Genomic DNA, 25651 nt, shown 5'->3' on the forward strand with positions numbered 1-25651 from the left:
AAGGGGGGGGGGGACAGGTGCTCCAGAGCTCCAGTATCCTCCAAGACCACCTAACCTGCATCCTGTCAGGCATAAGCACACACTCTCCACATCTTTGGTTAGTTTCCTTTAATGACTTGGCCCTGCCTAGGACTTGTGCCCCTTTAAAGAAAGTGGAGTGGCTCAGATATTTGGGGCAGCTGTTCAGGGGGGTGAAAACAGTACAGTGAGGGTTACCACCCTCAGTGGGGACACTGCCCCAGTGTCCCCAGGGCAGTTCGAGTCTGGAGCACCTTGGAACACCTGTCTTGACTTGCCATTGGAAATGGGATTCTCTCTCCCAGCAAAGACAGTGTGAACCTAAAGATAAGAGCAGACACACAAAGGGCCAGCTGGATCTGGGCAAGATGGTGCCCCTCCTGGTTGTAACGGCCCCCTGTGGCAGGGCCTATCTGTTGGCCTGATTGGAGCACCCCAAGTCTAGTGGCTGAGGCCTAAGATAGCTAGTTGTAAGACACAGCACTTGGCTGGGGGCTGCAGGTGGATAAAGCCTGCCAGAAGCTCTCCCGTAGAGGAACCCGCTGGAGAAGGGAGGAAATAGCTATATTCTTTGCTCAGCCATCAAATGCAAACTTAAGTACTTTGGAGATTTTTCAGAGATGGGGGATGGGGAGAGCCCAAGGCAGCCAGAGCCTCCCAGTATTAAAACTAACCTGTGGGAAGGGGACAACACTTGGAACAAGAATGTTGAAGGAGCTACTAAATAGGTGGTAAGGAACCCAGTTCTGGTTCTCTAGGAACAAGAAGTAAGGCCACTTACCTAGAGGACACCCCTCAGCAGAGCTGCCTCAGGGCTGGAGCCTCAGTGTCTCGCAACTTCTCACTTTCTCTTCCATGTCTGAAAAAGATGGTCAACCTTTCTCCTCTGCTAAAGACTTCTGCCTTCAGTGTCCAGGCTTCTTGGGTGGCAGTGTGGAGACTGGGCCCACTGGCCTGTCCAAGCCCATGTCCCACCCTTTACCCATGTGTACAGGCCACCACAGGGTCAGCAACAATTTCCCAAGAGGACAAAACCAGCCCTCAGATTTTCTGAGGCTTCCAGGCTGAACTGAAGTCCCTTCTATACAGTAACTCCAAGCCAATTCTGTGCCCAGTCAGCTTTTCCTCCGCAGGCTTCCCGAAAATACATTCCCTTCCCCCAGCAGGTTCCGTACCACCTCCAGTTGTGTCTAGTAGGGACTGACCTCAGCTCTAGAGACCTTGTGACCACAGTGAAATAGCCTGGGGGTGGGGTGGGGGTGGTTGTAGCTGGGCTGCTCTGATCTCTACCAGGAAGATAGCATTTTGCCTATTTTGGGGTCCCCCACTGAGCTCTGTACATGCAACATCACCTCAGTGCATCGATGTGTCCAATTTGGTAATTATAGATTTCCTTGTAAGTGGATTTAGAGAAGAGCTTGATTTTCCTAAATGATAAGGAATGTGCAGAGGGATTTCATTTTGTGTTGAATCAGTCCAGGGTGCAAATCTCATTTCAGCCACTTAGCAGCTGAAGAAAGCAAAGCTACTGCCACCTACATCTCAGGGAGGCTTTAAGGACACAATGGAACCTCCCACTAGTTCCGATAGTTGGGCTTAAAAGCCCAGCCCTGCTTCCCTTGTCCTGCATGCCACACTGGTGCCTGCCCAGGCAGGATGGGTGGTGGCTCATTTCCCATCTACCCAGGGCTCAGATTTTGGGGGACACAGGCAGGAATAGGGGAGGCCTTCACTTCAGCTCCCTACTCCCTGCACTGTTCAGAGGACACCTGGCTCAGCTGTTGCACCCCTGTCCCTGGGCATGCTGGGAGGTCCTAGCTCCAGGCTGGGTTGTAGAGACACAGTTATCAGCTGCCCCTTGGGTCTCCAGGCTCACCTGTCAGGATGGCATCCAGCTTTGCTACCACGTGTCGTGCGTTGTCCAAGCTGAAACACATCGGGGGCTTGAACTTCAGGACATTCCTTCCGGGGCCGTCGGTGCTCAACAAAATGTAGTTTTCTTTCAGCCTGCAAGGATAGGACACAGCAGGGCCTGCTGCCCACCAGCCAAGGGCACTTCACATGGGCCTTTCAGACCTTCCTCAGCCTGGCTTTGGCCTCGTGGGCGCAACTCCAGCCACACTGCCCTCAGAACCTTCCATAGGCCAGTTCCCACCAGGATACAGCACTGGCCACCCCCTGCCAAACTCCTGCCCAACTTTATGGCCCAGCATCAGAGGCCCCTGTCTGGGGTGCCCTACATCTGGCCCTGAGCCTGCTGCCTGCACCCCCCCACCCCACCCCCAAGCAGGGGTCTTGCTTCATCCCTCCCTGGAGCCCCAGTTGAAGCCGAGATTGGCCACGGGGCTACAATGTGGACAGCAAGAGTCCTTGCATTTTTCATTTTAACATGGTTTATGTGACATTGTATGGTTTACTTTTTACATGGAAAGTGTCCAACATTCACAAAGAGAGTAGTACAGTGAACCCATGGAGCCCTCACCTAGCTTCTAACTTCCCTGCCAACCCTTTCTCTACTCTGCCCCCAGGTTATGTTGTAACCCCAGACAGGACTATCCAGTTTTAATTTCCAGTTGTTTTTGGAAGTTATTTAACATCATCATTGGTATCTAATAATTGTTTTTAATATTCCACATTTACACTTTTAACCTAGGAAGGTATTTTGGCCTCTGAGAGAAGGGGTCTGATGTGACTGTATTTACACTCTCTCTGACCCCCCACTCTCATTCTTTTTTATTTATTCCTTTTATGTAAGTCTTGTCAGGAGCAGGGTGTCCTCAGCCTGCCTCTGGCTCCTTTCTCGCATCCCAGTCTTCCTGGCACTGACAGCATCTGTGCTAGAAAGATCAGGTTCTGGACTTCAAATCCAGCTCTGCCTTTAGCAGGGTGACTGCCACTGAAACACCGTTCCACCTGGTTACTGTTTCTTCACTGAACTGGAGAAACCACAGGGGTGGTTGTAAGGTGGAGGAGGTCAGGCTTGGCTGAGGATCTGACTCTCTCCTTCCCACAGACCATCCTGAATTTCTGAGTCTTGAGGCTCCCTGGGGGAAAGGGTGGGTGAGCTGGTGGGTGTGCCCAACCAGCACAGAGAAGGCAGGGGCTGGGCAGCCACGCAGGAGGGGTCAGCTTCAAAAAACGTGTGGGGAGAACGATTTTTACATCAATACTGTTTACGTGAATTCGAAACAGAATGACACACATTTCACAACTTGAATAAGGACACGCATCAAACACTAGATGGGTTTTCCAAGGTGGGGGAAGGAGGTAGGAGTGAGGAATGGAAATAAAAAGGAAGTAACGAAACAAGAAGGGAAAGGGTCCTGCGGCTTGGGTCCTGCCTGGGGTTCAAGTGAAAGAACATGGGAACCAGAACTGGGAGCGAGGGCTCCTGAGTCCTGAGATGCTGAGTCATCCAGACACTCCCCACCCAGACAAGGAACAGGAGTCCTATTTGAAAACCCTCTAGGAATGGAGAGTCTGGTTCTGCCACAGCCTCAGGTATGGCTCTGGAGAAGCTGCTTCCCTCGGGCAGCCTGGGGCTATGAAATGCAGCGTTGGGGCTGCCTGGGTCTGAGAGCTTCTGCAGCTTTGGCATTTTTGGCATAAGTGTCTGCTCAGGCTGGGAACGGACCGCACCCATCTGAAGCCTTTGCTGCCAGGCACTGGGTACAGAGCTGATGGGGCCGCTTTCTCTGTCCGCAGAGCCCAGTCAAAGGGGTGCACAGATTGGCAGCCCTCTAACCCAGAGGCTAAAAGCCACCTCCTTCAGTCAACCCTGTGTGGGCCCAGCGTGCCTGGGAGAGGCAAGAGGGGAGCTCTTTCCCAGTCAGGGCCGTAGAAACAAGTTGTTTCAAGAAAAAATACCTGGACACCACATAGTCAGCCTCTTCGGTTGCTGGCATCCTTGTGGCCTCATCTTTGATCAGATCCACACCAATGAAGAGCCCAACGCCCCTGGAGCAGAAGGTGACATCTCAGGAGGCCAGGCCTGAGGGACCATAGTCCTTGCTCTCACCCTCTGCCTGGGCCTCAGCCAAGCCCCTGTCAGAAAGCCCACCAGGGCTTGCACCTCTGCCTCCTGGGGAGGCTGAGAGCTGTAGGAACCCTTGGAGGGTGCTAAAACAGTTCCAGGAAGTAACTGTGATGGTGAGGGGCCCTCAATGTGGCTAGAGGAAAGTTTGATCCTGGCTTCACCCCCCTCCTCCCTCCAGAGGTGCCATCTTGGGCAGTAGCACCTGTAGGTGCTTCAGTTCCTCTGCAGAGTGGAGATAAAAGTTCCCACCATCCCAGGTGGTGATGAAGTGAATGAAGGAACCACACCAGGCCCCTGGGAGGTGGTGACTGCTACCCTGAGCCTCACCTGATGTCCCCAAGGATGGGATGTTTGGCTTTCTGCTGTCCAAGGAGCTCCATCAGGAGGCTGCCCACAGAGGCAGCATGAGCCTGCAGCTGCTCCTTTTCCAAGACATCCAGGACGGCCAGCCCAACAGCGCAGGACACTGGGCTGCCCCCAAACTGAGCCAGGCGACAAAGAGCATGTCAGATGCTCAGCAGAGTGGGCCATGCCTCAGGGACTGTGAAGAGCAGCAGAACTGCCACACACAGTGCAAAGGCAGTGATGAGCACAGGCCTGAACCCCTCAGGGCTCAGCATGCTGGGCAGTAAATGGGGTTCTTCTGAGTCCCCCATGGGTTGTCCCATCTTTCCAGGTGCTAATGTGACTGTAATCCAGGCCAAGTAATAGGATCCCCAAGAACATGCAAAAATCAGAGGAGAGGATGTACTAGGCATTCCCACACAGCTGTTTTTTGTCAAAAGGCTTCAGGGCCCCATCTCATGGACTGGACCCAGACCCACTGCATTGCACTGCCCATCACCTCTTTCAAGGAGGGTCAAGAGCAGCATGCCAGAGCCACACCCAGGAAAAGTCACTCTGTGGTTCCAGCTCACAGCTCTGCTGGCTGAGCCCAAGGCAGATTTTAGGGCGCAGACCACAAGCTGCCTGTGAGCCAAATGCGGCCTGAGGATTCATTGTGTTTGGCTTGTGTGGCATAATTAAAAGTTTTGAATTAGGTGCTAATGTCTTAAGAAGAGACTTAACACAAAAATATGTTTGACTTAAAACAAACCTAGCCTATCTGGCTACATTGGCACTACCTGTCCCCTTCAGGCACCCTGAGTGCTTTGACTCACTTCCTCCACCTGGCCCTGCAGGTGTCTGAGGACCTGCACTGCAGAAAGTCAGAAGGAAGGGGTCTCCTGCAGACCATCTTTTTTTTTTTTTAAACTATATCTTAAAAAAACCACAAAACTTTATTGAGGTATAGTTTACATACAATAAACTGCATATATTTAAAATGTATGTAGTTCAGTGTGACTTGACAAATGTATCTACCTGTGGAACCTCCACTACCATGAAAATACAAAACATTTCCAGCATTCCCCAAAGTTCCTTGTGCTCCCATCCACTACTGGCCCAGGCAACCACTGACTCTGTCACTATAGTTTTGCCTTTTCTGGAATGTCATGTGAATGGAATCACAAAATATGTAACCTTTTGTGCCTGGCTTCTGCTCAACATGTTTTTAAAATTCATCTATAATGTTGTGTGTATTGGTCGTTTGTTCATTTTATGGCTGCATAGTATTCCATTATATGGACACACTACAATTTGTTTATCCAAATTCCTGTTGATAGACCTTGGGGCTTATTTTGATTTTGGGCTATTTACGAATAAAACTGTTATAAACATTTATAACAAGTCTTTTTGTTAACATACGTTCTCATTTCTCTTGGGTAAATACCTAGGAGTGGAACTGCTGGACGGCTTGATAAATATATATTTAACTATATAAAAAAGTGAAACTGTTTTCCAAAGTCGTACCATATTACATTCCCACCATTAGTCTATGAAATCCCAGTAGCTCCACATCCTCAAAAACATTTGGAATTGTTGCATTTTTTTTTCTTTTTTGTGGTATGTGGGCCTCTCACTGTTGTGGCCTCTCCCGTTGCGGAGCACAGGCTCAGCGGCCATGGCTCACGGGCCCAGCTGCTCTGCGGCATGTGGAATCTTCCCGGACCGGGGCACGAACCCGTGTCCCCTGCATCGGCAGGCGGACTCTCGACTACTGCGCCACCAGGGAAGCCCTGTTGCAGTTTTTAATTGCAGCCATTCTAATGGGTATGCAGTGGTATCCTGTAGACCATCTTGAAAATTTGCTTGCAGAACCTCGTACTTGTGATCATAAAAAGCTTCCTAGGTGATTTGCTGTGAGGCAGCTTTCTGATATGTCCAAAGCAAATTATGTGTGGGATGGACACAGGGGATGGATTGAGGCTATTTATTGCATATTATTATCAACTGTGAACTCGTTAAGAGGTCGTGTGTTCTACCCATAGCATCTTTGGTTTAGAATTGTGGCCTGGCCAAGATGCTGAACTAGCATAATAGATAACATAGTTATCTGTTCTGAACTAGTTCAGAAAAGGCAATATACAAACAACAACAAAAAGCATCAACAACAAACCATGAGGAGGGAAAATGATTTCCAATGTTGCCACATTATATTATTTAAAAATGTCTAGTTCTCAACAGAAAATTATGAATCATGAAAAGAAAGAAGAAAGCATGGCCCATATATGGGGTGGTGGTGGTGGGGGGTGTGGATACAATCAACAGAAACTGTTATGGAGGAAGCCCAGATGATGGCCTTATTAGACAAAGACTTTTTCTTTTTTTTTAGACAAAGACTTTAAATCAGATATTATAAATATGCTTAAACACTAAAGGAAACCATATCTAAAGAATTAAAAGCTAAGCATGAAAATGGCATCTTGCCAAATTTGGAAGATCAATAAAGAAATAGAAATTATAAAAAAGAACTAAATAGAAAGTCTGGAGTTGAAAAGCACTGTAGCTGAAATGAAAAATTAAGAGGCTCAACAGCAGATTTAATCAGGCAGATGAAAGAATCAGCAAACTTGAAGATACATTGATTGAGACTGTCCAGTCTGAAAATCGGAAAGAAAAAAGAATAAAAAAAATGAACAGAGCCTCAGAGACCTGTGGGACACAAGCATACCAACATATGCAAATAAGAATTCCAGAAGGAGAGGAAGGGGCAGAAAGAATATCTGAAGAAACAATGGTCAAAAACTTACTAAATTTGACTAAAAAAACACCCCAACAACAATCTAAACATCCAAGGAGCTCAATGAACTCCAAGTAGAATAAACAAGTTTCATACCTAGACAAAACATAGCCAAGGTACTAAAAGACAAGAACAAGAGGGTGGGTAAATGGGTGAAGGTCGTCAAAGGTAAAAAAATTCCAGTTGTAAATAAGTCACAGGGATGTAAGGTACAGCATGGTGACTATAGTTAATAATACTGGGGACTTCCCTGGTGGTCCAATAGTTAAACTCTGTGCTCCCACTGCAGGGGGCTTGAGTTTGATCCCTGGTCGGGGAACTAAGATCCCATGTGCTGCACAGCGCTGCCAGAACAAACAAGCAATACTGTATTTTATATTTGAAAGTTATTAAGAGAGTAGACCTTAAAAGTTCTCATCACAAGAAAAAAAACTATGGTGATGGATGTCAAGTAAACTTATTGTGGTTATCATTTTGCAATACATACAAATATTGACTCATTATATTGTACACCTGCAACTAATATGATGTTGTCTGTCAATTATAACTCAAATAAAAAAAAAGGACAAAGAGAGAATATTGAAATTAGCAAGAGAGAAGCAACTCATCATGTACAAGAGATTCTCAACAAGATTAATAGCTGATTCCTCATCAGAAACCCTAAAGGCCAGAAGGCAGTGGGATGACCTATTCAAAGTGATGAAAGAAAAATACTGTCAGTCCATAATTCTCTATAAAGTAAAAGTATCCTTCAAAGATAAAGGAGACAGGAATTCCCTGGTGGTCCAGTGGTTAGGATTCTGTGCCAAGGGCCCGGGTTCAATCCCTAGTTGGGGAACTAAAATCCAACATCCCACAAGATGCATGGTGCAGAATAAAAAAGAAAGGAAAGAAAAGAAAGAAAGAAAGAAGGAGAAAGAAAGAAAAGAAAAAGAGAAACTAAGGTAGTTCTAGATAATGAAAAAACTGAAAAAATTTGTCAGCAGCAGATCTACTTTACATGAAATACTAACAGTATTTCTTCAGGCTGAAATGAAACGACATCAGACGTATATCAAATCCACATGAAGAAATAAAGAGCACTGGTAAAGACACAAGTAGGTTGAAAGCAAGAGAGTGAAGGTATGCCATGCAAACAGTAACCAAGAGAGCTGGTGTGGCTGTAGTAATATCAGACATAAAAGACTTGCAAGATTAAAATTGCTATTAGCAACACAGGAAAACATAATGATAAAAGAGTCAATCTATCAAAATGATATAACCACTACAAATACATATGTACTTAACAACAGAGCCCCCAAATAAGTAAAGCAAAAAATTAACTGAAAGGAGAACTACAGAATTCAATAAGAACAGTTGGAGAGTTCAGTCTCTCATTTTCAATAATAAACAACTAGGCCAACCAGGAAGTAGAAGGCTTGAGCAACACTATAAACCAACTAGATCTAATAGCTATATACAGAACACTCCACTTCAAAAACGCAGTATAAATACTCTTCTCAAGTGCACATGGAACATTCTACAGGATAGACTATATATCAATATATTAGGCTATAAAACAAGTGTTAAGATATTTTAAAAGTCTGAAATCATAGAAAGTATCTCTCACCACAGTGGAACGAAGCTAGAAATAAATAACAGAACACTGAAAAACTAAAAAAAATGTGAAAATTAAATAACATGCTTAAACAAACAATGGGTCAAAGAAGTCACAGGGAGATTAAAAAATATTTAGAGATAAATGAAAAAGAAAGCACAACATACCTAAACTCATGGGATGTGGTAAAAGTAATGCTTACAGAAAACTTCATGTCTGTAAATACTTCGTAAAAAAAAATCTCAAATGAATATTTCCACCTTAAGAAAGTATAAAAAAGAAGAGCAAACTAAATCTAAAGCAAAAATAAAGGAAATCATAAAGACTACAGTGGAAATAAATAGAAATATAGAAAAACAATAGAAAAAAATCAACAAAACCAAAAGTTGATTGTCTGAGAAAATCAACAAAATTGACAAACGTTAGCCAGACTGACCAAGATAAAAAGAAGAGTCAAATTACTAAGATCAGGACTGAAAAAGGACGTATCACTGCCAATCTTATACAAGTAAAAAGAAGTATAAGGGAATAATGTGAACAACTGTCTGTCAACAAGCTAGATAACTTAGATGAAATGAACAAATTCCTAGAAAGATAAAAAATACTGACACTGATTTGAGAAGAAATAGAAAATCTGAATAGACCTGTGGCAAGTAAAAAGAATGAACTAATAATAAAAAAAATGCTCACAAAGCAAAGCCTAGAACCAGATGGCTTCACTGGTGAATTCTACCAAAATGTTGAAAGAATTATTACCAATCTTTCAGAAAGTCTTCCAGAAAATAGAAGAGGCATGAACACTTCCTGGATCATTTTTTTTTGCAGTACGCGGGCCTCTCACTGTTGTGGCCTCTCCCGTTGCAGAGCACAGGCTCTGGACATGCAGGCCCAGCGGCCATGGCTCACGGGCCTAGCCGCTCCACGGCATGTGGGATCTTCCCGGACCGGGGCACGAACCTGTGTCCCCTGCATCGGCAGGCAGACTCTCAACCACTGCGCCACCAGGGAAGCCCCTGGATCATTCTTTGAGACCAGTATTACCCTGATACTAAAACCAGACAACGATATCCCAAGAAAACTATAGATCAATATCTCTTAAGAACATAGATGTAAAAATCCTCAAAAATTAAAATAGCAAACTTAATCTAGCAACATATAAAAAGGATTATACACCATGATCACATGGGATTTATCTCAGCAATGTAAAGTTGGTTTGACATGTGAAAATCAAATAATGTAATAAACCATATTAATAGGATTAAGGACAAAAAAAATCACATGATCCTTACAATAAACGAAGAAAAAGCATTTGATAAAACCCAACAGCCTTCATTATAAAAGCTCTCAAAAATTAGGAAAAAAGGGGAACTTCTTCAACCTGATAAAAGGCTTCTATGAAAAACTCACAGCTGATATTATACTTAACAGTGAAAGACTGAATGTTTTCCCCTAAGATTAGGAAGAAGACAAGATGTCTACTCTTGCCATTTGTAGTCAATATTGTACTGGAGGTTCTAGGGCAGTTAGGCAAGAAAAAGAAATAAAAGCATTCAGAATGGAAAGGAACAAGAAAACCATTTCTATTCACAGATGACATAATTTGGTACACAGAAAATTCTACAGAATCTATAAAAAACTATTAGAGCTAATAAATGCATTCAGTAAGGCTGCATGATACAAGATCAATATCCAAAAATCAACTGTATTTCTATACACCAGCAATGAAGAATCTTAAAGTGAAATGAAAAAAAGATTCAATTTATAAAAGCATGAAAAAGAATACAATACTTAGGAGTAAATTTAACAAAAGTAGTTCAAGACTTTTACAGGGACTTCCCTGGAGGTCCAGTGGTTAAGACTCTGCGCTTCCACTGCAGAGGGTGTGGGTTCAATCCCTGATCAGGGAACTAAGATCCCGCATGTGGTGTGGCCAAAAAAAAAAAAAAAAAAAAAAAGAAAAAGACTTTTACAATGAAAATTATGAACATGATTGAAAAACAAAGACCTCCATAAATGGACAGATATCTCATGTTTATGGATTAGAAGACTTAGTACTGTTAAGATGGCAATACTCTCCAAATTGATCTACAGATTCAATGCAATCTCTTATCAGACTCCAAGCTGCTTTTTTGGTAGAAATTGACAAGCTGATTATGAAAATTCATATTGAAATGCAAGGGACCCAGAATAGCCACAACAATCTTCAAAAAGAAGAACAAAGACTGGGGGATTAACAGTTCCTGATTTCAAAACATACTACAAAGTATAGTAGTCTAGACTGTGTGCAACTGGCAGGAGGATAGATTTTTGATCAGTGGGACAAAACTGGAAGTTTACAAATAAACCATTAAATCCATATATTTGGGACTTCTCTGGTGGTCCAGTGGTTAAAGGATCCAATGCACCTTCCAATGCAGGGGACGCAGGTTCAATCCCTGATTGGGGAACTGGAACTAAGATCTCACATGCCATGGGGCAACTAAGCCCACGTGCTAGATCTAGAAAATGCGCACCACAACTACTGAGGCTGTGTGCTGCAACGAAAGATCCTGCATGCCACAACGAAGATCCCGTGTGCTGCAACTAAGACCCAATGCAGCCAAAAAAAAAAAAAAAAATCATGCATTTATGGTTGATTGATTTTTTTTTAATTCATTTATTTAATTTTTGGCTGCATTGGGTCTTCGCTGCTGCACACGGATTTTCTCTAGTTGCTGAGAGCGGGGTCTACTCTTTGTTGCGGTGCGCGGGCTTCAGTAGTTGTGGCACACGGGCTTCAGTAGTTGTGGCTCGTGGACTCTAGAGTGCAGGCTCAGTAGTTGTGGCGCATGGGCTTAGTTGCTCTGTGGCATGTGGGATCTTCCTGGACCAGGGCTTGAACCCATGTCCCCTGCATTGGCAGGCGGATTCTTAACCACTGCACCACCAGGGAAGCCCTGGTTGATTGATTCTTGACAAGGGTGCCAAGACCATTCAATGGGATAAGATATAATAAAGAACAGTCTTTTCAGCAAAAGGTGTTGGGACAACTGGATATCTATATGCAAAGTTAAGTAACCCCACCTCATACCATATTTAAAAACTAGCTCAAAATGGATCCAATACCTAAATATAACAATAAAAACTATAAAATTCTAGGAAGAAAACAGAGGTGTAAATCTTTCTGACCGTTGATTAGGCAATGGTTTGTTAGCTATGACTCCAAAGTACAAGCAACCAAAGAAAAAATAAACTGGACTTCATCAAAATTAAAAACTTCTGTGCTTCAAAGGATACTACCGAAAAAGTGAAAAGACACCTGAAATAATGGGAGAAAATACTTACAAATTATGTATTTGGTAAGAATCTAGTATTTAGGATACATAAAGAACGCTTACAGGGCTTCCATGGTGGCGCAGTGGTTGAGTGTTCTGCCTGCCGATGCAGGGGACACGCGTTCGTGCCCCGGTCTGGGAAGATCCTACATGCCGCGGAGCGGCTGGGCCCGTGAGCCATGGCCGCTGGACCTGCGCCTCCGGAGCCTGTGCTCTGCAACGGGAGAGGCCACGGCAGTGGGAGGCCCGCGTACCGCAAAAAAAAAAAAAAAAAAAAAAAAAAAAAGAATGCTTACAACGCAGCAAAAACAGACAGGTAACCCAATTAAAAAATTTGCAAAGGATATATTCTTTGGAATATATATGTCACATATAATGGGATATATATATATATATATATACACATACATATGTGTGTGTATGTGTATATATACCTCAGCACCTCTAGCTATCAGGCAAATGCAAATCATAATGAGATATCACTTCACACTCACTAGGATGGCTATAATAAAAGAGAGAAAATAAATGCTGGAGAGGATATGGAGAAATTGGAACCCTCATACGTTGCATGTAAAGTGGTATAGCTGCTTGGAAAAACTTTGTCATTCCTCAAAAAGTTAAACTTAAGAGTTGCCATATGACCCAGCAATTCCACTCATAGGTAAGGTATACGCTCAAAAGAACTGAAAACACATTCCATACAAAAACATCTACACTGAATGGTCAACTGCAGCATTATTCATAATAACCAAGGAGGGGAAACAACCAAACATCAACTGAAGAATGGATAAATGAAACACGGTATACTCATACAATGGAACATTAATCATTCATAAAAAGGAATGAAAGACTGATTCATGCTATAACATGGATGAACCTTGAAAACATTATGCTATGTGATAGAAGCCAGACACAAAAGGTCACATATTGTGTGACTGCATTTATGTGAAATGTCAAGAACAGGCAAATCCATGGAGACAGAAAGAAGGTTAGTGATTGCCAGTACTTGTAGAGAAAAGGCAATGGGGAGTGATTGCTAATGGGTATGGAGTTGCTTTTTGGGGTGATGAAAATGTACAACAATGAAAATTAAGACAGTAATAATGGCTGAACAACTTGGTGAGTATACTATAAAAGACTGAATTGTACTTGAATTAAAAACCATTGAATTTGTATTTGAAAGAGTAAATTTTATAATACGTGAATTATATCTCAACTAAAAAAGAATCAGTGATTTCAGCGTTTTCAACAGCAACACTGCATGCAAGGTGACAATGGAATACACTTTTTAAAAAAAATGAATCCATCAGCACTGACTTTATTTATTTAGGCCTGCTGCATGGCATGCAGAATCTTAGTTCCCTGACCAGGGATTGAACCTGTGCCCCCTGCAGTGGAAGCGTGGAGTCTTAACCACTGGACAGCCAGGGAAGTCCCTGGAATATACTTTTACAGTAACTAGGACCTAGATTCTATTTTTAGCTAAAATAGTTAAATATGAGGGCCTGACACAAATACCCTTAGGCACAGAAGACCTCAGAAGGTTTGCAACATAAAGGCTTCCAGTGAAAGGAATTTGGGATGAAATACTTGTAATACAGATACTTAAATAAAATAGGAAGGATTAAAAGACACAGAAAAGTATGGTAAGCTGAAATTATAAATTAAGATGCTAGCAACAGGCCTAAATACATCAATAGTTACGTTAAATTGAAAGTCATTACTTTGAAGTCAAATATTAACAGATTTGGTCAAAAACCCAAATTCTAGATATATGCTGGTTAAAAGAAATACACCTAAAGCATGAGCACACAAGGTTGAAAATAGAAGGGTGGAAAATAATACATTGGGTAATTGATAGTCAAAAGAAAGCTGACTTAGCTTTATAATATCAGATAAAATAAACTTTAAGACCAAAAACCTTATTAGGAATGGAAACTATTACTCCATATAATAAAAGACTCAATTCTTGAGAAACTGCACAGCCACATGCAAAAGAATGAAACTGGACCACTATTTTACACCATACACAAAAAATTAACTCAAAATGGACTGAAGATTTGAATGTAAGACATGAAATCATAAAACTCCTAAAAGAAAACATAGGCGGTAAGCTCCTTGACATTGGTCTTGGCAATGATTTTTTGGATTTGACACTGAAAGCAAAGGTAACAAAAGCAAAAATAAACAAGTGGGACTACATAAAACTAAAAAGCTTTGCACAGCAAATCATCAACAAAATGAAAAGGCAATCAACTGACTGGGAGAAAATATTTGCAAATCATGTATCTGATAAGGAGCTAATATCCAAAATATATAAAGAATTCATGTAACTCAGTAGCAAAAAACAAAGCAATACAATTAAAAATTGGGTAGAGGGGCTTCCCTGGTGGCGCAGTGGTTAAGAATCTGCCTGCCAATGCAGGGGACACGGGTTCAAGCCCTGGTCCAGGAAAATCCCACATGCCACGGAGCAACTAAGCCCGTGCGCCACAACTACTGAGCCTGTGCTCTAGAGCTCACAAGCCACAAGTACTGAACCCACGTGCCACAGCTACTGAAGCCCCACTCGCCGCAACTAGAGAAAGCCGGCACACAGCAACGAAGACCCAACACAGCCAAAAATAAATAAATTAAATAAATAAAATTTAAAAAATTGGGTAGAAATCTGAATAGACATTTTTCCAAAGACGACATACAGATGGCTAACAGGTATACGAAAAGGTGCTCAACACCACTAATCGTCAGGGCAATGCAAATCAAAACCACAATGAGATGTCACCTCACACCTGTTAGAATGGCTATTATCAAAAAGACCAGAAATAACAAGTGCTGGCAAGGTTGTGGAGAAAAAGGAATCCTTGTGCATTGTTGGTGGGAATGTACATTGGTGCAGCCACTATGGAAAACAGTGTGGAAGTTACTCAGAAAACTAAAAATAGAACTACCATGTGATCCAGCAATTCCACTTTGGATATTTATCTGAAGGAACTGAAAATACTATCTTAAAGAGCTATCTGCACCCCTACAGTCATGGCAGAATTATTTACAATAGCCAAGATATGTGTCTGTTGATTGATGAATGGAATGTATATATATAAAATTCAGCCCTAAAAAAGAAGGAAATCTTGCCATTTGCAACAAGATGCTTTCATAACTTGAGGGCATTATGCTAAGTGAAATAAATCTGACAGAGAAGACAAATACCATATGATTCCACTTATATGTGGAATCTAAGAAAACCAAAAACCAAACACCCCAAAAACCCTGAACTTTTAGATACAGAGAACAGATTGGTGATTGCCAGAGGTCGGGGTGGGCAAAATGGGTGAAGGGGGTCAAAAGGTACAAACTTTCAGGTATAAAATAATTAAGTCCCAGGGACGCATAGTGACTGTAGTTAATAATACTGTATTGTATGCTTGAAAGCTGCTAACAGATCTTAAAAGTTCTCATCATCATAAGAAAAAAAAAATTGTAACCATGTATGGTGATGGATGTTAACTAGAATTATCGTGGTGATCACCATATATATATATATATATATATACACATACACACATATATACACACACACACACATATATACATACACACACACACAAGTACTGAATCATTACGTTGTACACCTGAAATCAATATAATGTTATATGTCAATTATACCTCAATCAAGAAAAAGATTCAATTCCCAATGAACATACAGAAAAAAAAACCATATATACTGGGAATTCCCTGGCAGTCCAGTGGTTAGGACTCCATGCTTTCATTGCCAAGGGCACAGATTCAATCCCTGGTCGGGGAACTAAGATCCTGTAAGCCAAGCAGCGTGGCCAAAAAAACTCAAAAGTATATATATATACTACTTAATATTATTAAGTAGTATATATATTACTTAACAGCCTCACAATATATGAAGCAAAAATTAACAGTATTACAAGAAAAAAATTGATCATTTTTCATCATAGTGTGAGATTTAAACACACAGTTCTTAATTATTAATAGGTTAAGTAGGAAAAAAATAAATCCAGTAAGAATACAGAAGATTCAAACAACACAATTAACAAGTGTGACCTAAGAGACATTCAGGGAGTCTGGCAAACAACATTTAGAGAACCCACGGACATGTAGAACAAGGACATGTAGAACATGTAGGACATGTAGGACATGTAGAACAATCACGTACCAGGTCACCTCAACACATTTTACAGAATAAGTATCAAAAGAATAAGTGGCAGTAAGTCAGAAGTTAACAAAAAGATTTGAAAAAACTAGAATTGAATGATAATGCAGTGGTTCTCAAACTTTCGGTCTTAGAATTCCCTTACACTCTCAAAAACTTGTGAGGAAGCCAACGAGCTTTTGTTTATATGGGTTATATCTATTTATATTTACTGTAATATTTACAATAAAACAACTATATTTACAAAAAAATTAGTGAGTAGTAGTGGCCTTGTTTGTACAGAAGCCACCATGGTGCTTCCTGGCCCTGGAGCCTTCACTCACCGTGTTGAAGTACTCGACGCCGGTGGCTTCAAATGCCCTCGCCACAGCATGTGTTGTGGCCACACAGGCTACAGGGTGGCCATTGCCAATAGACTTGCCCATGGTGACAATGTCGGGGACAAAGTCTTCCCCCTGCAGCTGGAAGGCCCAGAAGTGCTTGCCTACTCGGCCAAAGCCCACTTGAATCTCGTCTGCAACAAAGACCCCTCCGGCCCTGCGGATGTGCCTGTGGCAGAGGACACACGGCTGATGGGGGACTGTGGTGAGAGGGAGGAGACCAGGAGCTGGGTCTTGGGACTCTGAATCCTGGCTTTGCCAACAGTAAGGTGGGGACCTTATGCAGATAGCTGGCCTTCTTGGAGCCACTATTTCTTCAGGGGCTTTGTCTGACAATTCTGGCAGGAATTGCCAGGCTGAGGTTGGAATTTGGAACAAAGGCTGGCAAACCCCACCCTGGGGCAGCCTCTCCCACCTACTCACCCTGCCACTTCTGGGAAGTAGCCAGCAGGAGGAATGATCTGCCCTCCCACACTGGGCAGAGACTCAGCAAAGAACGCTGCAATCTGTGGAGGAGAAGGGAATGGCACTGCGGAGGGGCTGAGCTGCAAGCTGAGCGCGTCCGCTGATGCTGGCTCAGTGCTGGCTCCAAACATGATGAGTTACTGTCCGCACTGTGCCCCCACTTTGGGCTCCACATCACACCTGAGGGTCTGTGACATAGCTTTTTCAGGCCTTGAACCAGTTCTTACCACCTGGATGCCTTCAGACCCCCTGTACTTAGCATGCTCCAGATGAAATCCAGACTTCTCCCCCATAAGCCTGTTCCTTCCCTTCTCCCATATGGTGAGTCCCATCCCTCCCAACTAGGACAGAAATCTGGCCCCATCCTTGATCCAGCCTCCTTCTTCATCTATCAGTCAGCACAGCCTCTGACTCTATCCCTGTAACATTGTCGCACCCACTCCTTCCCCTCCCCGCTGGATACTCCTGCCTCCTGGCAGACCTGCCAGTTTCTGCCTTGGCCTCCTGCCTTCTAACTGGACACATCTTCCAATCCATCCTCCACTGGCCACCAGGGTGATGCCTCAATGTAGACACTGAGCTCATCACTGTCCTGTTTAAAACCCTTCACTGACCCTTTTGCTTATAGCAATGACTTTCAAACTGTGTTCTGCCTTGGAGCTGCTTCAGAGGCTACTGCTGGGATGAAGGAAGGACTGACGGGGTGGGAAACTGGTCACCCACCCATGCTGCCACCACAGGAATCTCTTTTTTGGTTTTATATAAGTAGGTGCAGAGCATCGGAAATGCATGGGCCAGGCTTCCTGGATCTGGCTCTGCCAACCTTTCTGGCCTGTCTTTGCTATATATCCTGTGTTCAGCTGTCACTCCTTCAGCAAAGCCTTCTAGAGAGCCCTAATACCAATCACCAGCTGCCTCCCCTCTACTGCTGCCGTGGCTGCTGCTCTTCCAGGGTATGACATATCTCTCCTGTCTCTGCCCCACAATCCATCTCTACTACGCTGCCCTGGGTGGGTCTCCCCATTGCTCACTCGGGCCAACAGGGCCTCCTCATGTCACCTGCCCTCAGACTGGCCCCATTCAACTGCATCCCCTGGTCCTATTACCTTCTCTCTTAAAACTCTATAAAACTCTATAAAGGTCTCCCATGGCCTCTAGCGCCTCAGCCAAAGGGGCACTTGCAGTCCACGGGCCTATGGTCCTGCCTGCTTCTCTAGGTTCATCTCCTGCCGGCTCAGCCTGGCCCCATACTCACATGGTTCCTGCACAGGCCGCCGCTCTGTTGAGGATGCCTTTCCTTGTCTACCCGGACCCCGCCTTGAATGGCTAACTCCTACTCACCTTGTATTACTAAAATCAGGCAGCACCCCCTCCACGGACCCACCATCACACACACCCCAGCCCAGCTTGGGCCCCTGGAGTCCAGTAACGCCCAGGACATATCTCTACCTAAACTCTCTGCTGAGCACTTAATCCCTCTACTAGACTCCCAAAGGGCAGGCCCTGGTTCCAATTTCTCTCAGGGTTCCCAAGATCCAGTCCAGGGCTGGCAACATTTGCTGTTTGCTGGACCAGACCTGCGTGGATGTGGTTACCTTCCTGCCCTTCTCCTGTGCGCTGCTGACCACACGTTTCACCTCGCTGGCATAGGCCACAGCTGGATTGGGGTGGTCCTCCCGGTAGGGGCCCCGGTAGGTGTCTGGGAGAGGTGCCTGTGGGGAGTGACAGCACCATGTCATCCAGGCTGAGGCGCAAGCACCGGCCTGTTGCCCACTTGAGCAGTGCATACCACGTGGACCCACTCCTTCTGGCCATCCAGGTCCCGGAACTTGTAGGGGCTGATGTCGATCAGGGAGCTCAGGTGACCATGATAAGCACTGGGAAGGAGAAGGGAGAGTGGGCTCAGACCCAGGTGGCATGTACTCCCTGGCCTGGCCCTGACAACTGTCTATTCACCTCAGGAAACACTCAGGGAAGACCAACCTTTCAGACACAGCCTGAGTCCTAGGGCCAGGAACGAGCACAGGCCTTGGAGTCAGCAAGCCTTCCTCCAAGGCCACTTACTAGCTATGTAACGGTGGCTAATCGTTAAAATCTTTGGGCTCAGTTCCCTCCTCTGTAAAGTTGGGGGTGGTGGTGTTTCTCCTTCATGGTTGTAATGAACCTTAAATGTGATAATGCTCTAACCCTGGGCCTGGGTCTTGTGCACAGCAGATACTCAGTACAATGGGAGCTACTGTTGGAACATTTTTTAATTTTATTTTTTTTATCTTTTGGCCGTGCCACACGGCATGTGGGATCTTAGTTCCCCGACCAGGGATCAAACCCGCGCCCCCTGCATTGGCAGTGCAGAGTCCTAACCACTGGCCCACCAGGGAAGTCCCTACAACAGTTTTAATACCTAATATGTGGGACCAACTCTCACCACCTTATAAAGCATTCTCTGCTCCCCAGAAGCTGCCACCACAGAAGAGACACCCGAGGGAAAGAGCCGCCTGGTGTGTGTGTCTGGGGTGTCTCTGTGGCCAGGTCCTCATGATCCTCTCCAGGCCCAGGCCCCTCATCTTTCCTGCCCAAGGCACCCAAAATCAGAGCCTCACTGATCCCCAATAAGCAGCAGGCCCACGCTTCTGGAAATGGCACTTACTGATCTAATACCACCACGTCCCAGTGTCCTGTGTATTGGCGCGCCAGCCTCAGGGCCAGGTCGTTGGCTTCTGACCTATGACAGAAAAAGTGGATACTGCTTGGACAGCTATCCAAGGGCTTTCCCTCCAGGATAACTGCTTTCTACAGAGAAACCTGGAGGGAAGGAAGAGCCCTTCCAGCAGCAAGAAGATTCTTAGGACACCATTCATTAGTCATTCACTTACTCATTCAGTAAACATTTATCAAATGCCTTCAATGTGCTAGGAGCTGGGGGCGAAAATAGTAAGTAAAACAGGCAGGCTCTGGCCCTCCTGGAACTTACATTCTACTATGCGTCACGAAAGCCAAAAAACAAAGACAGAATGATCATTTGGTAAGTGCTACAATGGACACAGGGTACCGAGAGAACCAGGTGGGGCCCTACCTTAGATAAGGGGTGTTATGGGATGAATCGTGTCTCCCCAAATTCATGTGTTGAAACCCTAACTCCCAGTATCTCAGAATGTGATTGTATTTAGAGACAGGGCCTTTAAAGAGGTGATTAAGTTAAAATGAGGCCATCTGGGTGGCCTTAATCCAATACAACTGGTCTCTTTGTAAGAAGATATTTGGACACACAGAGAGACACCCGGGGGTGTGCATGCTCCGAAGAAAGGCCATGTGAAGACAGTGAGAAGGTGGCCACCTGCAACCAAGGAGAGAGGACTCAACGAAACCCAATCTGCCAGCAACTTGATCTTGGATTCTGACTTCCAGAACTGTGGGACAATAAATTTCTGTTTAAGCCACCATGTCTACGGTATTTTGTTACGGCAGCCAGAACAGACGAAGGCCACACCTGTAGAGTCCTGAGGGTGAAGTTTCTAGGCAGAGTGAGCAGCACACACAAAGACCTTGTGAAGGAAAATTGCTCAGGGAACCACAAGAAGACAAGGGAGGCCAGGGGCAGCATGAGAGAGGAAGTGGGGAGATAGGCAGGGCTGCAGAAGGAGCCTGGATTTTCTTCTCAGTACCATGTGAAGCTACTGAAAAGTTTTAATCAGAGAAGGGACATGATTCAGCTCCCATATGAGGAGGAAGCCTCTCTGTGTATATAATGGAGTAGAAGGGAATTAAAGTGCAAGTGAGGAGACCTAGAAGGAGGACACGAAGGTGAGAGCAGGTGGTGACCACGCAGACAGAGAGAGGTGAATGGAGTTAGGAGACAACCTGGAGACAGACAAGGCAAGCCTGATGCAGGACTGGGAGGAGGGTGCGTTTCTACCTTGAGCAGAGGCGCAGACGGTGCTGCCATTTGCCAGGACAGATAGGGTGAGGGAGGGCTGGTCTTCTTGGGAAAGTCTGGGGTAGGTGCCTGAGAATGTCAGGGAGAGCCAGTGCCATGGTCCCACACCAGGTGTTAGCGAAGACAACTCTTTCTTTTCTTTTTTTAAAAATAAATTTATTTATTTATTTTTAGCTGCATTGGGTCTTCGTTGCTGCGCACGGGCTTTCTCTAGTTGCAGCAAGCGGGGTCTACTCTGTTGTGGTGCATGGGCTTCTCATTGCGGTGGCTTCTCTTGTTGTGGAGCATGGGCTCTAGGCATGCGGGCTTCAGTAGTTGCAGCATGCGGGCTCAGTATTTGTGGCTCGTGGGCTCTAGAGCACAGGCTCAGTAGTTGTGGCTCATGGGCTTAGTTGCTCTGCGGCATGTGGGATCTTCCCAGACCAGGGATAGAAGCCGTGTCCCCTGCACTGGCAGGCGGATTCTTAACCACTGCGCCACCAAGGAAACCTGATGATCAACCCCTGATGTCTTTTGGACAGGTGATGTTAGACCTGTTCCAAAGTCAAGTGGGCAGTTAGAACCTTGAGGCTGGAACACATGGGAAACATCTGGGTTTAAGATACAAATTTGGGGGACTTCCCTGGTGGTCCAGTGGTTAAGACTCCACACTCCCAATGCAGGGGGCCCGGGTTCGATCTCTGGTCAAGGAACTAGATCTCACATGTCGCAACTAAAGATCCTGCACGCCGCAATGAAGATCCCGCGTGCTGCAACGAATTCCTGGCACAGCCAAATAAATAAATAAATTTTAAAAAGATACAAAGTTGGGAGTCACCAGCATGTGGATGATATGTAATACATGGGAATGGATGAGGTAAGGAAGGCAGAGGGCTCAGAGAGGACCAGCCCTGAGGAATAGAGTAGGAAGAATTGGCATAGGAGACAGGGGGAGTGGCCAGAAGCTGGCAGAAAACAAGAAGCGTGAAATGTTCTGGAAGCAAGACCAGAGAGAGTGGTAACTGTCAATATTACTGAGAAACAGGAAGACAAGGGCAGCAAAGAGACCAGGTCCCCCCACTGTTTCTATGCCTCATAATTCTCTGTACTTTTCTCTCCCAGGCACACTGGGCTGGTTCTGTGTACACGCCATCATCTGCCATTTCTGCCTCCACTGCTACTCCCAGTGTAGCATAACCTATCACCGGTCACTAAACTGGTGCCTAATGGTGTCCATTCTTGCTTTCCTCCAGTCCTGATGACATCACTTACCTGATTAAAACCCTCTGATGGCTTCCCAATGCTCTTGGGATACACAGATTCCTCACTTGACCAATAAAGCCCTGGGTGATAGGCCCTGCCTCCCTCCCCAGTGTCCCCAGGCTCCCACCCTCTGCCCTCCCTCACTGGCTGCCTTTCAGCTCAAGTGCGCTGGGGTGCAAATATTCTTCCTGCCATAGGACCTCTGTACAGGCTGTTCCATGTGGTGACCTTGACAAGAACACTTCCAATGGAGCGGGCAGCACCCTACCTTCCTCCTCATCTAGCTATCCCCTAGTCAGCTCTTAGCCTAACATCACTTCTTCAGGGACGCCTTCCCCGACCCTCTCAGAGCAGGCCAGGTCACCCCACTGCTTCTATGCCTCATTATTCTCTGTAGTTTTCCTCCAGACAATGATTCCTCTTTGTAATTTTGTATTTCTTTGAAGCATCTTTGATGTTTCTGTTCCTTACAGAGCAGGGATTTTGGCTGTAGCTCCCAGCACTGTGCCTGTGTATGCATAAAGCAGAAATAAAGGAACATATTACCTTGGTAAGCCCCAACAATGATCTTAGAAGAGAGGTAATGGCACTCCTTACAAAGAGAACAGGAAAGTGGATCTGACAGAGAAGCAGTGGGGCCTGCAGCTAGGAAGCGTGGGTGCCTGGCCCACTGAGGGCTGCCTCTCCCCACACTCCGTCGGCTACACAATGCTATGCCCATGTGAGCAAATCTCTCCATCGTTGTCTCATCCTTTTGCTGGGGGCTGGCCACAGTGCACTTACCCAGAATTCAGGAAATAAAATACACAGAGCTTCTCCGGTAGGGTCTCGGACAGCCTCTGTGCGTAATCCACGATGTTGTCGTGCAGGTACCGGCTGTTGGTGTTGAGCACCTGGTTCTGTTCATGTGCTGCTTGGACCACGAGAGGGTGGCAGTGCCCAACTGCAAGAGGGCCACCTCCATCACACAGCCGGCCCCACTCAGCCAATCCCTCCGGGCCTCTCCCAGCCCCAATCTGTGAACCCAACTAAAGGAGATGCAGTTATAGAGGCAGAAGTACAGAGGAAAGACGGGAGTCTGAAGACAGAGGGGGTGAGACAGAGGTGCCAGTCTGGAAAGGGAGACCTAGAAAGGAGTCCCTGAGATTCTGGCAGAAGGCAAAGTTCTCTGGCAGAAACCTGATCTCGAAAACCTATGCTCTTTTTTTTTTTTTAACATCTTTATTGGGTATAATTGCTTTACAATGGTGTGTTAGTTTCTGCTTTATAACAAAGTGAATCAGTTATACATATACTTATAAAAACCTATACTCTTTAGGAAGCTTCTTGAGGCCTTCTGCTCAACAAAGACAGGGGTGTGGGATATGGGGGATGGACAAGGGGTAGGGGTGTCGTCAGTGGCTTGACTTCACCAGGCAGGGGGGCTGGAAGTAATGATGGCCAATGGCCAAGGATTATGATAAGAGAATGAAGATGATTGGGTGCTCACCAAGTGCCAGGCACACTCAAAGCAAGTTACATGAATTAACCCACTTAATCCCCCAAAACATCTGGAGGTGCATACCAAGTATTATCATGTTCATTTTGCAGATGAGCAAACTGAGGCACAGAGACTTAAACTTGCCACAAAGATAGCAAGTGGAGGACAGGGATATGAACCCAGGCAGTCTGGAACTCCCTTTCCTTCCACCAGCTCTGGTGGCCTCAACTGGATAACTAAATTCCTACTTCAGTTTCCTTATCCAGGACCTGAGATGATCACATGGGCTGAAGCCTTGCCATGACTGCCAGGGCTCGGCCAGGGTCCTGTTGGGTTGCTGGCCGTGGCTGGGCCGACTGCTGTTCTCTGAGCTCACTATCAGTCCCAAGTGGAAGTGGACCCTTAGATTTAGGTCTCTGACTCCTGCTGATTTAGCAGAGCTACTGCTTGGAAACTTCTACAGCTACCCCAGAAAGACCGGGTCTCCTCTGCACATGGATGCTGGCTAAGCAGAACCTGAGTTCTCTGTACCTCTCTGAACCTCAGGTTCACCCTTGGACCAGGTTCACAGTGTTGGCATGCTTTCCTGCCCCATCTTGAGGTATGATACTGACCGTGAGCCACATTGTTGATGCAATCGATGTATTCCGCCCCCTGTTCATCATACATGTATTGCCCTTGGCCCCGGACAATCTTAATAGGATCCTCAGGAAAAAAGAGTCTGCAGGAATTGCTGTGGGGACAGACAGCGAATGGACAGCCATGTCTGAAGACCGGAAGGGAGAAATCCACCCATCACAGGCCTCCCCCTACCCTTTCCCAGTTTCTGGAAAGGACAAAAGCTTGAAGGGCAAGTTGTTGCGTCCCTGCCTCCACTCCCTCCCCCACTCCACAGGTGGCTGGAAAGGAGAAAAGGATGGGGTAAGAAGTTGCTAAAACAAACTGTTTCTTGGGCTTCCCCGGTGGCGCAGTGGTTGAGAGTCTGCCTGCCGATGCAGGGGACACGGGTTCGTGCCCCGGTCCGGGAAGACCCCACATGCCGCGGAGCAGCTAGGCCCGTGAGCCATGGCCGCTGAGCCTGCGCGTCCGGAGCCTGTGCTCCGCAACGGGAGAGGCCACAACAGTGAGAGGCCCGCGTACCGCAAAAAACAAAAACAAATTGTTTCTTAAGTTATTTTAAGGCTATGTGGCTTCATTCATTCCCACATGTGCCCATTGAATCGCTCGGGTCCCGGGAAAGGTGGCTGCTCCAGACCCACACGGGCTCCCTAAGGCAGTGTCTCTTTGCTGGGATGAGTGAAGAGGGCACCACCATTTGGTGGCTGGCTCTCGGCCCTAAACAAGTCCTTGCCCTCCAAGCCTGCTGCCCTGGTGGGGGCCAGCCCCAAGCTCTAGCCCAAGGCTGCCTCATGCCCCACGTCCCACCGACAGCCCCTCAGACACAGGTCAAGGGTAGACTTTCTCTAAGGCTGCCTGTGAGCCGACACCCCACCCCACCCTTCGTCTGGACTTTCAGCCCCTTCCTGGGTCACTCTCGAGCCGGGCCCAGGTCCGGAGGGCGGGCCACCACTGGGCGAGGTCCTCCCAGGAGCCCGGCTGCGGGGGAGGCGCGGGATAAGACAGCCGAGACAGGCTGCGCGCGGCGGGGTCTCAGGGGCCAGAGGCGCCGGAACAGGGATAGGTCGTGCGAGGCCGCGGGGGCTGGGGCCTGTAGGCTCGCGCCGGACGTGCGTGCCTTGTGCGCGGCCCCCCCCCACCGCGTCGCCATCTCGGTACCTGAGTAGCCGCCTTCTCAGGGCCAGAGTCGCGGCCTTCCCGCGCGGATCAGTGGCCATGGCGCCCGCCAGCACTCGCTCTGAGACACTGCGCGGAGGTCGGGGGTGG

General features: G+C 46.1%; 1 protein-coding gene across 3 annotated transcripts; it reads right to left on the bottom strand.

The window, feature by feature from the left end:
• Positions 1-4: 4 nt before the first annotated feature.
• Positions 5-25635, bottom strand: PHYKPL (5-phosphohydroxy-L-lysine phospho-lyase). 3 transcript variants are annotated; one of them, XM_030846853.3, is made up of 13 exons: positions 25544-25635; positions 24382-24500; positions 23071-23230; positions 19759-19833; positions 18901-18988; positions 18707-18823; positions 17070-17152; positions 16590-16815; positions 4382-4536; positions 3886-3975; positions 1895-2025; positions 800-877; positions 5-339 (listed from the first exon to the last, which is right to left on the bottom strand). In XM_030846853.3, the coding sequence occupies exons 1-12, from the start codon at positions 25600-25602 to the stop codon at positions 828-830; spliced, it is 1353 nt and encodes a 450-aa protein (XP_030702713.1). In that variant the 5' UTR covers positions 25603-25635; the 3' UTR covers positions 5-339; positions 800-827. The 3 variants fall into 3 exon arrangements, with proteins under 3 accessions (XP_030702713.1, XP_060152682.1, XP_060152683.1); XM_060296699.2 differs by lacking the exons at positions 3886-3975; positions 4382-4536; XM_060296700.1 differs by lacking the exons at positions 5-339; positions 800-877; positions 3886-3975; positions 4382-4536 and adding an exon at positions 12150-12300 and having other exon boundaries at positions 1897-2025.
• Positions 25636-25651: the final 16 nt, after the last annotated feature.

Source organism: Globicephala melas, chromosome 3, assembly GCF_963455315.2.
Source record: "Globicephala melas chromosome 3, mGloMel1.2, whole genome shotgun sequence".
Classification (NCBI taxonomy): Eukaryota; Metazoa; Chordata; class Mammalia; order Artiodactyla; family Delphinidae; genus Globicephala; species Globicephala melas.

Excerpts from the sequence above, each read along its gene's own strand:
- PHYKPL (XM_030846853.3), bottom strand. The coding sequence starts at position 25,602 with ATGGCCACTGATCCGCGCGGGAAGGCCGCGACTCTGGCCCTGAGAAGG. Across the intron at positions 19,834-23,070 it reads TTTTATTTCCTGAATTCTGG|GTCAGAAGCCAACGACCTGG; the intron begins GTAAGTGCACTG and ends TTTCTGTCATAG. Across the intron at positions 2,026-3,885 it reads GCTGACTATGTGGTGTCCAG|GCTGAAAGAAAACTACATTT; the intron begins GTATTTTTTCTT and ends CTATCCTTGCAG.